Source organism: Harpegnathos saltator, unplaced genomic scaffold, assembly GCF_003227715.2.
Source record: "Harpegnathos saltator strain DR-91 unplaced genomic scaffold, Hsal_v8.6 scaffold403, whole genome shotgun sequence".
NCBI lineage: Eukaryota > Metazoa > Arthropoda > Insecta > Hymenoptera > Formicidae > Harpegnathos > Harpegnathos saltator.
Window position 1 is genome coordinate 185074 of NW_020230210.1, and position 17814 is coordinate 202887.

Consider the following 17814-nt stretch of genomic DNA (forward strand, 5'->3'; position numbering starts at 1 on the left):
ATTTATTCAACTGCAAATATAGTATGTGAGATAAAGAGATATTAAATAATTTATAAAATTTGAGGTGTAAACGGGTAATAAAAGAAACAACAATTTTTATTCTCATAATCTCTCTTTTTTTCTTCGTCTGACGTTGGAAGCCTCAATGGGGGATTTAAAGCTCTTAAGAAGAACTGTCGAAAAAAAGATGTGAAAACAAAGATAACGGCAGTATGTCCAATAATATTATTTACCAATAGAGATTTCAACTCATATTCCGTAAAAAAACAAGTCTAGATAGGAGCAAGAATTTGGCATTACCAAATGTAAATACGATCGAAGTCGCGCGACCCGTAGAGCGTATTATTGGCCGTAAAATTCAACACTTGCGACATTTATATCAGATTATAAGGCTAATATTCATAGTTATAAATTATTTAAAAATGAGGAAAATTATCGAATGAATGTATAATTCATTCATAAAAATACAAGTTTGTATTGATGGACCGTTGTTCGGCTGCTCGGATCAATCAAGTCTTTATCGCGTGAAATAGCGTCATAAGGTACACAAGACAACAAAGTACGACAAACAATCGGAGATTTATGAAGCTATAATAAGATCTAGATCAAATAATAACTGACTATGAATATCGGCCTAAATTTCGACTCGAATATTTTATTCTCGCTACGTTCCCGAACCGGGTCCGTTTGAAACGGAAATTTCATGTATAATAAATGATTTGTCACACCTTGCAGATATATCATATGTCGCTGACCGCATTCCGGCATCTCGCGTCCTCTCCTTCCTGCCTTCCAGATCCAGCAGCCAGCTCCTGGTCGCTTCGTCGCACAGAATCGCTCGCTGACACTCGCGTAGACATAACATGTTGCGGTCGGAAACACACGTGTTAACTAACGCGATGCCAACGAAAGCCCGATAAGATATTAACGATAATTGACGAGAAATGTCCCAATCGGTCAACGCGAATTTTAAACGGCACACCGATACACGTGCTCCGCGTCGCTCGTGAGCTCGAGGCACAATGACTCAGGCACGGCAGACATGCGACGCGCGTACCAAACAAACGGCTGAAGGGCAAAGTCACCTCTCGCCAATCGTCAACCGTATTCGCCCGTCAATAAACAACGCGTGCGTATATCTGCTGGCTGAGAAATCACTGAGTAAATCTCTCAATACTTTCCGGAGCTTCACGATGTGGTCAAATTATCGAATTATGCGAACAGAATTATGCACAATACGTATCGAGAATGTCACGCGTAAAATTGAACTCGTTGACCGAATTACCGTCGGTTAACGAGCGCTCATACATAAATTAACGCCGCGTTCCTCATCAATTTGTGTGGCGATAAATAAACACTTAGCAACGATGACGACCAGGAGTTGGTCCCTGGACGGATTTCTTCTGGACGGAATACAGGACGCAGGATGCAGCGGCCTATTGAAATTTATATCATTGGAAAATAACAGTAAAGGGATTATGAGCAAAAAACACTTGTTGTTTTATTTAATCTCGATTAGATTATATTTGCTTGTGATACTCTATCTATGTGCAGTTGAGTAAATTGTATAATTAGTATGTTACTTAAAAATAAAAATTAAGAAAAATATCGATGAGGAGAATAATGGAAAATATTAAATAATTCATGAAATAATCCTTTGTAGCATCAAAGGACAAGCTTGAATAATGTTGTATCTCGAGTGCGGGGGAATCTGTAGGATTAATGTAAAATCAAAATTTTTATTCAATAATCCAAAGAGACAAAAAATGCGTTGTTCGTCGTTCAAACTTTCCGAATTTTAGTTTAGAAAAATTTGCACCGTTTTACGAAATATTATCGATTATATTAAAGATCGGTGTTATATTGGGTGTATTATTAATCTCGAGCCATCTTCAATCGATTAAAGAGGAAGACGATCGGGGCACGTGGGCGCGCATATCGCGCGGCCGAAATCGAGAGAGAGTATGAGAGAAGGGCAACCACCCTGCCTCTCTCACTGCCTTATCTCGAGACTTGAGAAAACGCAGACGCTTCGTGGTAATCTGCATGGTATCGGATCTCTAAAACCAACCGTTAATAGGATGAAGAACAGACAAGAGAAAGAAAGAGAGACAAAAAGAACGAGGCAGATCGGCTTATTCTATTTTCGGAAAATTCCTTCGTAGAGCAGATAAAACAGAGGATAAAACTTATCGATATAATCAATAGGAAGATTCTATAACAAAACTGAGTACGCTAATAATTATAAAAAGATTGCAGATATTCATAGTTACGAGATCCGGTATCAAATTAGTAACAATTTTAGAACCAAACTTCGTGAATCAGGGATTCTATGTCTATTCTGCGTATCTCATTTATTCTCTGGAGTTATGCAGCTATATCGAAAGATAAGTTTTTAATTAAGGCATGGAACGAGAAACATATAAATATAGAAATATCACTCAAGTAGTGATGATATCATTTCTTATCTCGCCTTATGTGCTACGTCTTATTTTTCCTCGGACTATGCAACATGTCTGCATCTCTATTTCTAACATTTTTCCTCCGTTCTTTTCCTTTTAACATATACATATTATTATCTTTACCATATTTATCATTATTACCCCAGTATTACCTTTATTATAGCTGTCATCTCAATTTTACATTCTCTTTCGTCCTCTCTGTCGCTCCTCTCTAGTATTAATATTAGTTATTTTTTCATTTTATTTCATTTCATTTTTCATCTTTAATATATTGTCGTTAACATCATGTCGTAATATCACATATCGCGCTTAAAATCAATTCTCGAGATGTCCAGCATTTTTTTCCGTTGCAAACAATTGGAAAGTGTCGGGATAGCGCCCGACTGCAGATTAAAACTTCGAAGTCACAAGTAAGAAACGAAATCCCAGTCTCCGAATCCGCGACTCTGAGTTTTACCTTAGCCGGATTTCTCTCTCTCGCTCTCTCTCGCTCTTTCTCTCTCTCCCTCTCTCTGTCTCTCTCTCTCTTTCTCTCGCAGGATTCCCCGCGAAGATCGGCGATCGATCGACGCAGTGGGACGCGGCGCGACGCGGTAACGAGAGGTGGACGACCAAAAACGGCGCGACCTCTGCACGTGCGAGGACACTTGGCGCAAAAAGGCACGATCGCGATATCGCGGTATCGCGGTACCGCGACATGCCGAGCTGAATATTGGCGTAATGAGCTGATAGCTGGCGATACCGTAGATTTTAACTTGCCGAGCGTCACGTTCGCCGGGATGCCCGGCGATCGGCCGATCAGCATGAGAATGTGACGCATGCGGATAACTACTACGACGCGTGAATAATCACGCTCTCTCACTCTCTCTCTCTCTCTCTCTCTCTTCTCTCTCTCTCTCTCTCTCTCTCTCTCTCTCTCTCTTTCTCTCCTCGCGGTGTACGAAGCTAATCGGCGATTAGAGCAAAACAGCGATATCGCCATTGATTGACGAAAACCAGCGAATTATGCTGATTCTTGCGTGCTATCTTATAGATTGCGAGCACGGAGAAAGTTTCATCATTTGGTCCCCAGACGACATTCAGAAACTCATGCCTTACGTAAGAGTCAAGAAAAGGATTGTAGTTTTTTTTAGGAATTTGTGCGCATTGCGGTACAATAAAAATTATTACGATACAAAATGATAAAAATCTAAAAAAATTTGATGATAAGCGAGCAATGCTCGATGTTGAGATACGCGACTCGAATCTGCGACCTGTCTCACCCATCTATATCCATCTACCGCGAAACGCGGCACCAAAGGGCGAGTCGCAAATCCCGCCTTCCACGACCTCTTCGTCTTTCTCTATCAGTGTCGATCGGTCGGACGAGTGCGGTGCGCGCAATGAACGTAGCACAGTGAACAGATGACGTGAAGGCGAATAAGAAAGAGAGAGAGAGAGAGAGAAAGAGAGAGAGAGAGAGAGAGAGAGAGAGAGAGAGAGAGAGAGAGAGAGAGAGAGAGAGAGACAGAGAGAGAAGAGGGCGGCATGAGAATGAGAGAAGAAAAAAAGAAGAAGCGAAGGAAAGAGAAGGAAGGTCCATCAGCGGCCCTTATCTTCTTCGCCCGGGTCCCTTATTCCGCGCAAACGCATGAATCCCGCCACCGCAGATGTCTCTTGGCTGTCCCTCTCCTTCTCCTCCTCCTCCGCCTCCTTCTCGTGCTCTCTCCCGAGGCCCTTCCACCCTTCGCGGGGAAACGCGCCGGAGACAACTATCGCGCCGCTGATCTCGCCTAGTTAGCCTTTCTTCTTCCTTCGGTACCCTTCTTCCCCCCACACTCTCTGTTCCTCCTCCCCGTTCGCGCCCCTTCCCACCCTTCGTGCCCTCATCCAAAGTCCCTCTTTTCTCGGTACACCTCGTCTTTCCTTCAGAGCGCGTGGAACCGATACAAGTTCGCCTCATAAATACAGCCGAGACTGAAGAAGGAACGAGAACGGGGAAAGGGAGATAGGGTGGGTGAGTGAGTGAGTGAGTGAGTGAGTGAGTGAGTGAGTGAGTGAGTGAGTGAGAGAGAGAGAGAGAGAGAGAGGGGGGGGAGGAAAGGGCGAGCCTACAAATTGCTACACCGCATTGTGGTGTCACTCCGGCCTGTTACGACACGGCCCCGGCATCGCCGGAATGGTGTCCGCGAGTCGTTCTCCTCTCCTTCGTTCCCCTTCGTGCCCCCTGCGTCTTACGTAGCCCCCCTCTTCGCGGTGAGCCGACTAAGGGCGGCGGGAGGGGCCTTACACGCGTGTAAACGCGCCTTTACACCGATAACCCGCCTGTTCCGACGCGTAAAGCGGTCCAGAGTTCGGGCCCTTTAGAGAGTCTTCGCGGCGTGGAGGAGAGTGCGGTAACGTGACTTTCATTCGCAAAGGATAAATGCAAGATTGAGCAATTATTATCGAAAGAATATGATTTTAGGACTCGTGGGTAAGGGAAAGAACTTTGAACTTTCAGTACGTCGGGCCGTTTAATCTTGGAGATGGCTGTTAATTGCCCTACGAGTACAATTAATTACCTCATGAATGCAATCCTTTGCGACGTGTTCTGTCTTATTTCATTCAAGTCATTGTTCAAACAAAAGAAAATATACTTTGTTTATTATAATTTTGCTAATTTCTCCGTTATAATTTCTACGGCATTATTCAAGAAAGCTTTGAGATGTACCAAAGTGGTGAATTCTGGTACAATGTTGCTGAGGTGTCAAGTGTCTCGTATTATTCACGTCATGTTTCTGATGCATTACCCATTCAGAGTTATGATAAATCTTGGAAACCCGAATATTCGGAGCTTCGAGCTGCGATCGGCATTTTACGGCGCTCGCTGACGAATGTACACGCATCACAAACACCCAAGCCCGCGATATATACATCCCGCGGTACACAAAGTCGCGCCTTTACCCAACAAACACGAAGCACATCTCATGCCGGCTCGCCATCACAATACACCCAGCTGACCATCAAGAGACCACCATCTGACACGGCGGGAATGCATCAGCGCGTTCGGCATCGTATCTATCAGCGACACGGTGCTCGCGTTACATCTCGCTGCGGAGGAGAAACAGAGAAACAGGGTGGGAAAGAGAAAGAGAGAAAGAGAGAGGAAGAGAGAGAGAGAGAGAGAGAGAGAGAGAGAGAGAGAGAGAGAGAGAGAGAGAGAGAGAAAGAGGAGCAAACGAGCAAGCGATTATTCGATCGGTGAGTGTTCGATTAACGGACGAAAAGATTCCGAAGGTGTCGCTATCGAGCAATCTCTACGATGATACGCGAGAACTTACTAGGGGAATCACATCTCGAAGAGGCGCGGCCGGGTCGTCATATTAGCAACGATACCAGCAACAACAGCAACAACGACGACGCGGACGAAAGAAAGAAAGAGACGCGCCTCCCTCGAGCCAGTGCCTCTCAACCAGCTTCTCTCTCTTTCTCAGAGCCCTTCCTCCATCGTGAGCTCCCCTCCCTTCGATTCGTCATTTATCTCAGATACCTCTTTCTATACCCTCTCAACCCTTTACGATATTACAAAATATCGTTACTTGTCGCAATTATTTGATGAAAAAGACACATTTAACTGATATACCCCAACATTTTTGCAACGAACGGCTGATTTTTTCGCTCGTCATATACAGAGCCGATAATGAGCACCGTCGCTTTACGCGATCGATGGCGAGCGGAGATACTCTTTACGGCGAACACGATTCAATAAAGCATTCTATAAAATCATCGCTTATTAATTTGACGCTCGCGCTCGACGGGGGTCGTCGCGACCCCCGCGGCGTCTCTTTTATCCCGCTCGGCATCGTCGATCACCGGACGCGATACTCTCGGGGCCCTACCTCCGAGGGTGAGAGAGAGAGAGAGAGAGAGAGAGAGAGAGAGAGAGAGAGAGAGAGAGAGAGAGAGAGAGAGGGAGAGAGAGGGGGGAAGAGGAGAGAGAGAGAGAGAGAGAGAGAGAAAGAGAGAGAGAGAGAGAGAGAGAGAGAGAGAGAGAGAGAGAGAGAGAGAGAGAAAGAGAGAGAGAGAGAGAGAGACGCACACGTACGGGCCCTCCCACGGACCCTACGTAATACTGGGCACCCTCAGGTGGCGCGGCGCGGGGCACCTTGTTTCGAAATTGCGACGATGCTGGCGATGTGAGCGAATGAGGAGTTCTCGCTGAATTATTTATGGCGCGATGCGGGGTGCGCCGGGAGGAAGTTGATGATCTCTACGATATGATAGGAATAGAAATACGCGTACGCGTGATATAATAGGAAATAAGGATCCCTCTATCGACTTATCTAACAATTGATGGCGAATATTTGCATAATTGTGCACCTGAAGAAATCAAATCGCATATATCGCATGCATATAGTTTGCATTTTAATTTAATCTAACTTGTCATTATAATTTTTTGCGACTGGAACCTCGTGCTATATCTATATCCATCAATGAGACAGAAATACGCGATGCGAGGAGTCGCATAGGCGTTGACCAGAGTAAAAGCCGCGGGAAAATCCAATACCTTATGTAATACACGCGGCCGATCGAACAACTCCGTGCTATGCGTGTTCTTCCTTGTTTCTTACGGAAAGAGCAAAGAAAAAGAGAGAAGAAAAGAAAAAAAAACAGGAAAAGAAAGAATGAAAGAAATATGCGAACGAAGCCAGTCACTCGTGTGTCGGAGATCTACTCGGAGTTGCGCCAACGTGCCAACGTGCGATAAAGATATTGAGGAAAAGTTAAACGCAGCCGATCGTCATCCCGTGACGACGACGAACGACGCGCGATTTATACGCGTGTAAATTTTTAATCGAACGGCAATGACCAAATTTACGACTAATCGTTGTTGTACGACGGTATTTTTAAGCGGGAGATACGCGGTCGGCAAGATGAGGCACGACGGTTGTCGCAACCGCGGCCGAGATACGCGATAAGGGAGCACCGGGTAACTACAAAATATTGATGACGTCAGAGGGACTTTATCGGTGAGCGCTTTTCTCGCTGCCAGCCGAAACCCGCATTTTTCGCGCTCGCTCCGCCGCGCGGGATATACTTCCGAGTCGAATGCGCGCCATCGGAATTTACCGTAAAAGGGTAAAACATCGCGAGAGAGAAGAGAAAGAGAGAGAGAGAGAGAGAGGGGGGAGGAGGGGAGAGAAGAGGGGAGAAAAAGAGGGAGATGGAGAAGCCGCGGTCGTGCCGCTTCGAGAGTCACGGATGGCGATCGTTATCGCCGTCACATGTGCAATGCACGGCGAAAAGTATCGCCGCCTCGTAAAAGTGCCGCCGATTCTTGCGGAATCGTTTCTACATGGGAGTAAGAGTCAGTCGGATAAGTATACGGGATGCCGGTGGAAACGTACGAATCGATAGCGAGAGAAAAGAATGGTCGGTGCGTTAAGCAGTTTCTCTCTCTTTCTTTCCTTCTTGTTTCGTCGCCTCTCGATAATAAAACATTCAAGCAGCGGACAAATCGCGAGAATAATTATAACGGCTCACACACTGTCCGTTTTACGTATCTACCCGGAGCCAAGCTGAGCCAAGTGTTCATAAACGAGGAAACGCAATTTTTCATTTATTTTCGTATCTTCCTTATCTTCGATCAAGTGGCATAAGCGCACGCACATGTCAATTCCGCGTGGAAGTAAAATAAAAAAAAAAAAAGAAACAGCTACACAATGCAACGACGATAACGAAGAAACGTCGACGACATCGATAGGAGGATCGATTATGCAAAACGTTCGCTTGACGCGCTTGACAATATCTCGTGCTAAAAACGCGAATGAAAGGGTAACGGCGACTCGCGCGAACGGGAAAAAAGCGAAAAATCAAAATTCGCATGGCGACGACGCGAAAGGTGAGGGCGAGGAAAGGAAGAGGGGGACGCGGCGAGACGACGAGAGGGGCGGACGGGCCCGCTATTTTAACACGGCGTTATTAACTCAATTACGGTCGCTCCCAATTAGCAGTCACGCGCACGAGCCGGCTTCGCAATAATTACGCGGCCATTAACGTCGGAATCCCACGGGAGGGCCCCCGTACGACATCCCATACACGATTTTCCTACCCCGATCCGGGGGACGCTCTGAAAGAGAGATCCTAGGAATTTGGTTAATTCCCGCGTATACGCTATCTCTCAACACGGCGATGTAATTTTTCCCGCAACGCAACAATATATTCGGATTTACATAACAACGCTATCGCACACTTGCCGGATAAATCAATAAGAGTACGATAAGATCGCTTGGTAAGATAAAATTTGCCAAGAGAGTGGTAAAGAGATCGCTCGACATAATCATGTTGGATTTTATTTAAGAGATCAGATAAATCATTTCTCAAATAGAACGCGTCAAAGTAGGCCACGAGGATCTCACGCAAAATTATAATACGTACATAGAGGTCAGTTTCCTTGGAGTTTATTTTAAGAAACTTCCGAGCGCGATTAGATAATTGCAAAAGAACTTTTCCGAGTTACTTTTAATACGGGCAATTTCCCGAACGGGACGGAATCCATCGAATTCTCGCGATACGTGTTAAGATTTCCCCGGACTCAATATTTCGAAGAGATCGAGCGAGGATAATAAAAAGTTACGAGGGAATTTTTCAAATTATTCTCGCGACCCGTTTCTTCGGAACACGCCACTTACCCCGCGAACAATTTTGAGAAAAGTGTGGGACATTAAATTTTTTTTTAATTATACTACGTCACAATATAAACGTAGCTATTGATTTCCTTAAAACGAGAAATCAACGAGATTCGCAAGAGGCGAAAACGTCATGGGGCAGACCAGAGAGAGAGAGAGAGAGAGAGAGAGAGAGAGGAGGGGGAGGAGGGGAGGGAGGGAGGGGGGAGAGGGGAAGGAGAGGAAACAGAAGGAGAAAAAGAGGGACCCGGTCCGACGAGTCGCCACGTGAAAGTGGGTTCCAACTTTCGTGATCGAGCCACGTGATCGCGAGAGCATGCCCGCGACAAGGGCGAGGGGGCGACGAAAAGGATCCAGACTGGATCTGGGCTCGGGATCTCGTCTGGCCTCGATCGTTTCGCGATCGAGACGAGAGAGAGAGAAAAGGACGACGAGTCGAACGATTCGCGGAAAAGCGCGGAAAATTACAAACGACCATTATACGTTTGCCCACTTCCTTGATCGACGTACGTTCCGAAAATTACGCTACGCAATCACGGATGTAATTGCAAATACGTTTCGGGAGTCTCTTTTATGCAAATACAACATGTCGTGCTGTTTTCTTAAATCGCGACTTAAATGGGATTTAAATATCGTCTGCGATTGTTACAACGCAGTCGGGATTGTCGAAATTGCAGGTGCATGTAACAGTGTGTTTTTCTAAATTAGAGTGAAATTTATTCGCACTGATTCATCGAACAGAAGGTCATTTCGCTTCTAAATTGGTCAATGTCTGTAACATGACTGGAAATATTACCAGACAAATTTGCATCATACGAAGCATTTCATCATATAAAGAGTAAACAACAAGTCTCATTAATATTAATATTCATTTTAATCATTTATGATAATACTTATTTTATCTGAGAGTACTACTTGTAAGAAGAACGACATAATGATCCGACGATCCAAACGATCTGCTTGAGAACAATGAAATTAAGACATATCTTGAATTCTGTCTGCTATAAATATTCCGTCATAATGTGATATAGCAGAGAGAAGTCACAGGAAACATTGCAAGTTCTTCTCGTTACAAATCGGATTAAAATACACTAATAACGAAAATACCAAGATGAAGATAACAGAGATAAGAGATTATAGTGAATCATGGGAATAATATTATATGATCACGAGCCTTATGCTGCTCGTCGTCGAATATGGAATACTGTTAAATGACTGAAATGTCGGGTTGCCCCAAATCCCAGGCCTGCGCCTACGGGAGGAAGTAAATATGAGCCGCGAGAGCCGATGGGCAATGGTCGAGGGTTAAACACCCTGTCGGATCGAACGTGGGGGCTAATTACAATCGCGCGAAATCCGCGTAATCGCGACGGTCGCATCTGTCAGTCGTCGTATGCGTGCTTGTACCGTGCGACCCGTTAGAATCGAAAGGTCAGTTGACGGGCGGCGGCGACAGCCACGGCGACAGCGACTGAACGCGTCGCGCGCTATCAGGTAAGCAAGAAAATTCCTGCCGTCTACGACAAAAAGATGTAAACAAATTTCGGAGTACGCGTGAAGCCGACGCGAACTGTTGGGGCTGCAGTTGGCAACTACGCACAATGTGTGCGTGTGTCTTGTGTATCTATTGTTATGCACTACACGTTGTTGAATTACTCCCGCGAATAAGAAACCGAATAAACGATCGACTGTCTAATCCCTACATGGCAGATTGCTCACAAGGACTTAAAACATATCCTAATACATACGTGGCAAAGGAAAGATTAGCTTAACACTGAATATTTCAAAGCGATAGCGGTATTTTTCTTAAGGACGTTAGCCTTAGGTTCGGTTAAGATAACTGAGCAGCGGGAGTCCCATGTTAGAAAGTATCGGCGTGACATGTATCACAGATGTTTTACTTCAAATATTAAAAAGCAACGTCAATGTGTGCGCACATGTAAACCTATCTTTGTTCTATCAACGATTTATATAATTATAATGTGTAAGATACCACGTATATAAAAAGAGGTTATAAAATAATAAAATTATATTCCTAGATGTGACAAAATTGTAAAAATTGATAAACTTCAAAACTCACGATTAATGACAGTCGTAGAGACTATCTAATGAATAATAAAAGCACTTTTGAGCATCATCTCTAATAATAACGTATCTTTATCTAGTGTTCCTTACTACTCTGCCTCTAAAAAGTAAACGGAGGAACCGTTTTGTCCGCAAGGAACTCGTTCTCCTTCGCCGGCGTCGCGAATTAATTTATTCGACCGTTGATTTATTCTCGATGGAATTTATCGCTTCTATCGAGAAAAAAAGATATGCAAATTTTTTTTAGGTTAACTATAAATTTTTTTCGCAAGGACCCTTGAGGTTAATGGTAATAACGAGATATCCGTCGAACTTGCCAAGTAAAAACCGACAAATAATTTTTTCTTGCAACCTGCAGTAAACATTTCATCGATCGTTTTGTGATATTTCACGTCAAAATGTTAAATAATTAAAATATTGTTAAAACTCAAAACCAACTAAGTAAGTGTATTAAAAATAATAATTGGTAATGAACTAATAAATAAAATAATTGATAGATTAATTCGATTAACGACAATTGAAAGTAAAAAAAAGCACGATCTCTATTTAATAATTGGAGAATTGTATAATTTAAATATTATCTGCATGTATATATATATGTGTGTGTGTGTGTGTGTGTGTGTGTGTGTGTGTGTGTGTGTGTGTAACAGCGACTTCTGTTTGCAATCTTTTTATCTGCGTTTGTAACTCGAATGACTCATGCCATGTTGATTTTCGATGATACTTCAGCACTCGACACTCGCGACTCGCATACGTTTTCGAAAATTCGCTTAAATTTCCGCGCATTCGACAAATTTACGCTGGACACGTAATACTCCGAAAATAAACCGTTTCCAGGATGCAGATCGCGCGCAATATCTAGTCAAACATATTCATTTAAGTCGCCGGTGTAATCAACATTCAATTGTCAACAATAATTCGCCTGTTTTCCCGCTTAAAAATTCAAACGAGATGACAACCATATCAAGTCGCGCTTAAATTTCACTAATCAGCTGAGCGTCAACTTCTCGGCTTGTTAAAATAATTATTCCGAATTAATGCCGCGAAAAGTGCGTGCACGCGATCAATTCAAATCTGCAACAACAAATATGGCGACCGTAAAAGAAACTTGACAGCCGACGCAATGGAGGAAAGCACGCTGTCAAAGCACACGCGGTATTCGCGCGCGCGCGCACACACACGCACACACACACACAGTCACACGATCAACAAGCAACATACGGACAGACACACGTACATACACACCTACATCGCACGTGTCACCGAAAACACAGAGGGAGACGCTACGCGGCGACGCGTCCCTCTCCGCGCAAAGAAGCCGGGGGGGAGGAGAGGGGCCAAAGCACAAATTTGGGACTCACGTTTCAGTGGCTTGGGGTTGCTTTGCTTGCGGCGCGACATCCTCTCTGCGCTCTGCCATCACCCGCTCAGCGTGGACATTGCGTTGCAGCGTGGAGTAACGTTGGCAGCGATCTCGCGGTGGCGGACACGAGCGTGAACGGTCAACAATCGACACAGCACACGTGCGAAAGCGCGGGGAACGGACAAGAGGGAGGGAAGAAGACGGTGACAAGAGGCAGCGGAAAGCGATAACGATCGGGACAACGGAAAAACGCTGCGAACGAACGGAGGGAGCACAGGACGGGATAACGAAGATTGAGAGAAAGACAAATATAAACACTGTCCCGACGCGACGAATGTACAAACAACGGCTCTGTAAAGGATCCTGGTACTCGAGATCGAGCGTGACAACGCGCGGCGATGACGACACGAGCGAGCCGACGACAAATGTGACGCCGGCAGTCGGCGTTTCCGGGATACGCGATCGCACGCGCCAATTCATACGACCGCGGTCGCTGTCAGCGCGCAACTAAACAAACGCGCCGCCAAACACTCCCCCACTCCCAGGCCGCGGCGTGACCGCGTGACTGGTGGGAATAGGTGCAGGTGGGGATCGCGACGCGGCCGACAGATGAAGAAACGAGGGGGGTGATCGGCGAAGTATACGACGCGGGAAAGTTCGAACGTTCGCGCGCGCGGTGAACGAAGAACACAGGGTGCGCGAAGACGGTCTCGCGAGAATCCGAAAGTCCGTGAAGACTCGCACGCTGTCGCCATCTCGAGAAGCATCGCGTCGCGTCGCGTCGCAAGCAGATCGCGTGGTAAAGTTGCGAGCAACTTAATGGTAATGGCCTCCGCGGCATGGCGTAGACGCTTCGCGTTATCGGCATTTGTGAATAATGTCGATCATCGACAGGTGCCGCCTGTGACATCTGAACTATGTACAAGCGATGAGTTCTTATGAATGATAGCTATATATATAAGAATTATAGTTATAAAAAGGAAAATATAATTTTATAAGAGTATGTAATATATCATTAACCTGTGTACATATTGTCTATGTACACAGAAAATATGCAAATCTGTATATTTATAATGCAGAGATGAATAAATTATAAAATTTAGATTACGTAAACTAATAATGGAATATCTATGTTCACGCAACTCTCGCAAGGCCCCCCGGTCTCTGGTTAACGATTCGTCGGTGCACGAAACTAACTTCATTTGAGGAAAATCAAGATTTTTTTATAACTATGTTATGACAAAAAGAAATCTTCGACTTAAGGCTGTCTTGAGCCTATAAAATGCCTATGAAATGTATGACGCATTTTATATTCTGTCCTTAAATTAACTCTTACATCAATGAACTTAGGTTATTTCTTCTTACATCTTAAAATAGCCTATCGCTTAATTTATATCCGAGAGATTAAAATTCATAAATAAGACATACCATTTTACGTGTGAAAGCTGCAACCTCTGCCGTATCAGCGTTAATCTCCTTCTCCATAGATAATTGGGAAGTAGGCAATCCAATAACTTGAGAGCAAAGAGCTGTCGAAGATTTTCAGCCTGCTCTTTTTTGGACAACTTTCTGAACTGCTTGCACATTGGTGCGATGAAGTCGAGTGAAACAAAATATACTGTCTCACTCTAACCTATTACGCGAATGTGCATCGATTCAGGAAGTCTTCGAAAAAGAACAGACCTTCTACTCATACAGCACAAAAGTTGCAGCAACATTGCCGCAACGTTGTTGCAATATTGCAACATTGTCGCAACGTTGCAGTAATGTTGTTGCAACTTTTGTGCTGTATGGGTAGCGACTCGCTCGATCTTCCGGACGATTTCCGGATTCCATAGGATGTCCACTTTCCACGAGCGATCGACGGTATTTCACACAAATACATAGTACATAAAACCGCACTACCAGCGATATTTTTCTCGACACTCCCGACGATGTTTCACGCGCGATATTTTACTCGACACTCCCGACGAGGCTTATTTCGCGAGACATTCATTGTCGACGCATTGCCCGACGATATTTGGTCACGATGAACGCGCGAAACTTACTTTTGGCACTCTCAAAACACGCGCGAGACTTGCAGCAAGACGGAGGAGGCAAACATCGTAACGGTTACATTTCGAACTGCTATTACGCGACAAACTTACGAACTTCACTCGGTACTTCTCTCGGCATTCTTCGTTACACGGCAAGATTCGCTCGCGAAAATGATCTAAAGATACTACGCCACAACAAAGTTGTGCGATATTTGCAAAAATCATAATTATCTTTTGCCGAGACGAACGTGTGAAATATAACAGCAGCATTCCAAACTGTCGCAAGCGAAATTTTATTCGATTTTTCACGACTTGATCTGCGGTAACGGTAATCGCTCGTGACGATTGTTTAACGATATTTTGCTACAATAATGCATAAAACTTGTTTTTCACGCTCTCGATGTCGATACTTCACGAACGAGACTCGCTTTCGGCGAGACAGAAATATATAACATATCGATAGCATGTTGAATCGCCATTACGTCGTACGAACGAAATCTCACTCGGCATTTTCGGTGACTCGATCCAATTGTGGAATATTCGCTCACGACAATTATTTAATGATACTTTGTTATAACTTGCCTTCGGCGTTCCTGGCGTCGGCATTTCGCGATCGAGACGAGATTGTGGAACATCACGATTGTACTTTGAGCCGAGACGAACGTCTTGCGTGACAAACGAACGAAATTTTATTCAACACCCCAATGCCTGCTCCGCGATATAGCGGGAGGGGGTCGTACTTCATAATTATCTAATGATATTTCTACGTTACTACGACAACGAGCAGAAATTGTTTCCAGCCTTTCGTAACGATACTTCGCGAGCGAAACTCGTTTTTGTCAGGTTGAAATCGCGAGACGTCGCCGTTTGGATTCCGAAACGTTACGACAGCACGAAACTTTGCTTGGTTATGCCGGCGACCCGTGTCTTATGAGATATTTATTTATACATTATTTCGGCGATTGCTTGGCAATATTTCATTACAGGGAGTACAGAAGGCTTACCTTCAGTCATCAGTTCGTGAAACTCACACTTGGTGAGTCAAAAACACGAGAAACATGGGACGACGTTTCGAATCGGGCATCCCACAGCGCGGTCCGCTCCAAAAAGGCTGCAGATGTCGCGTTCATAAATCTCGAAGCAGAGCTCGCGCAGGCTGCGCGCGCATCAAGCCTCAAACCCAGTATTTTATACATTCACATAAGAAATATACTTCAATTCGAAATACGTGGAATAGTCGTACGCCATACGTGAAATATTAAATTGAAATGCACAAAACGAAGGAGCGATCGGTTGCCACATGTAAGTTATATAAAACTATTATATAAAAATTATTAATGACCAGCGTTTGAAGAACTTATTGTAGAAAATGTATAATATCACGTGACCAATAACGGCACTTTCGTGTTGTCTCATTCAGTTCGAACATTTCGTGTTGTCTTGCGATCGTTTAACGTGTGTTCCTTGTATCTTTTAATTTGTCGGAAATAAGACCCACATACGCGATTAAGTATTAAAGATACCGACAATTAAACAATGAGCAATTGTTCCTTAGTATTGATTGATCCATCCGAGTACAATAGGTTTTTCGATATTTATAATTGACGTTACTCTATCGCATCATGTTGGAAAGATGGAAGAAAATGAATCGCCAACAAACATACATATTTACTTATATAGAATGTGCATCGGTAAATTTGAACCTTTTGTCTGTATTAGTGTATGCAACCATATTGAAATGAATTTACTGTTGTCATCAATAAGATATATACATATATAACCTTTGAAGATATATTTATTTATTTATGAAATAATATAAATATACATGAAAAGCAACATATACATAGAGCCTGTGAAAGAGAAAGTTAAGGAGGGAAATAATCTTCTCCAATATTATCTATGAATATTAAATATTAAATATTTATCTACGAATATTAATTATTATTTACAAGTAACACTGCATAGTGTTGTTCTCTGTCTACTATTTATGCTTTGAAAAATAAAATCTGTTTCATGATTATATATATATATATATACGCACACACAACAACAGATATACATTATGTACACATATGTCATTGTCTCACAATTTCACAGTTCTACGGCACACTAATTTTTTGGCATCAAACACTGATTGAGCAGCCCAAGCAGCATGGAATTCTCTATGGCAGCAGCTACTCTTTCCTTATCAGCCAGTTGCTTGTTCAATGATGCTTCTGAGACATGCGTACCAGGAGAGATTTCTACGCTCACCTTGAACCTAACAGGTAAGGTGCGCAACAATTGCACACGAATGGATAATCCTATTAAAGTAGCCATACTGCAATGAGGAATAGTGGGTGTGAATTTTACATCTACTGTATTTTTCTTATTGTCAACCTATAATATAAAACATTATATTACTGTATAGTTTAGAATATCGTTACTGTAATTGAGGGTATTTTGTTTGAAAAAATATCTTACCTGGATGAGACTCTGTTCCACTACATTTAATTCCTCCAAAGTTAGTGGATGTTCTGGGTCATTGATATTCCTAATTAAATCTACAAATGATTATTCAATAATCAGTAATTACTCATTTACTAGTACTACGTATTTCATCAGTTTTAAAAGAATAATTTCAAATAATTAAATACACAATATATGATTATTGGATGAAATAAATATTGAAACGTCATACACAGTCATTAAATATATAAATGACAAAATTAAAACTCAGAACTCAATTTAACAAAGATAGTATTTAGAGGTTATGCTTACCAAAAACTTCTCTAGCATCAAATTCATCAACAGTATCTTCATCTTGCTCTTCGAATGTAATTTTTCTCTCATCCAATTTTTTATAGAGCTTCGGATTAATATTTTCCAAATTTTCGGCCATCGTGAATCACTATTAAATACGTCAAACTATTACAATTCGTGTTCAACGCTCGCGTTCTCATTCATTATCGCGTATAATCGAATTATTTGCGTTTATTATAAAAATTTCTTACCCTTATAAGAGTTTTTGTTATTGCTGTTGTTATTATAATTATAATTATAGTTATTATAGTATAACTTTTGGACACACAAAGCGAACGTGTCGCCTCACTATTCGGTTCTGTTTCGCTAGATCAACCATAGACTATTATTTACCAAGAATGTCGACGAATGCTGTTCTTTTCATACATGCACTACCCTGCCACACTATTTTACACACTACACTGAAAAGAATATAT

At 43.1% G+C, this 17814-nt stretch overlaps 2 protein-coding genes across 2 annotated transcripts in view; both read right to left on the bottom strand.

The window, feature by feature from the left end:
- Positions 1 to 13097, bottom strand: part of ush (Zinc finger protein ush) — a 187711-nt gene extending 174614 nt beyond the window's left edge. Inside the window, exon 1 of the mRNA XM_011150905.3 lies at positions 12559 to 13097. Coding sequence (XP_011149207.2) covers positions 12559 to 12598 — 40 coding nt within the window. The 5' untranslated portion in view covers positions 12599 to 13097. The remainder of the gene's footprint in view (positions 1 to 12558) is intronic.
- A 3325-nt stretch (positions 13098 to 16422) lies between these two features.
- Positions 16423 to 17752, bottom strand: galla-2 (MIP18 family protein galla-2). Its single transcript, XM_011150906.3, has 4 exons — positions 17590 to 17752; positions 17357 to 17486; positions 17060 to 17139; positions 16423 to 16975 (listed from the first exon to the last, which is right to left on the bottom strand). The coding sequence occupies exons 2-4, from the start codon at positions 17475 to 17477 to the stop codon at positions 16706 to 16708; spliced, it is 471 nt and encodes a 156-aa protein (XP_011149208.1). The 5' UTR covers positions 17478 to 17486; positions 17590 to 17752; the 3' UTR covers positions 16423 to 16705.
- Positions 17753 to 17814: the final 62 nt, after the last annotated feature.

What these genes read in the sequence shown, in the direction of transcription:
- galla-2 (XM_011150906.3), bottom strand. Translation starts at nt 17,477, where the DNA reads ATGGCCGAAAATTTGGAAAATATTAATCCGAAGCTCTATAAAAAATTG. An exon ending in TGATGCTAGAGAAGTTTTTG is followed by an intron (nt 17,140 to 17,356) that starts GTAAGCATAACC and finishes AATCATTTGTAG; the next exon opens with ATTTAATTAGGAATATCAAT. An exon ending in TGGAACAGAGTCTCATCCAG is followed by an intron (nt 16,976 to 17,059) that starts GTAAGATATTTT and finishes TTTATATTATAG; the next exon opens with GTTGACAATAAGAAAAATAC.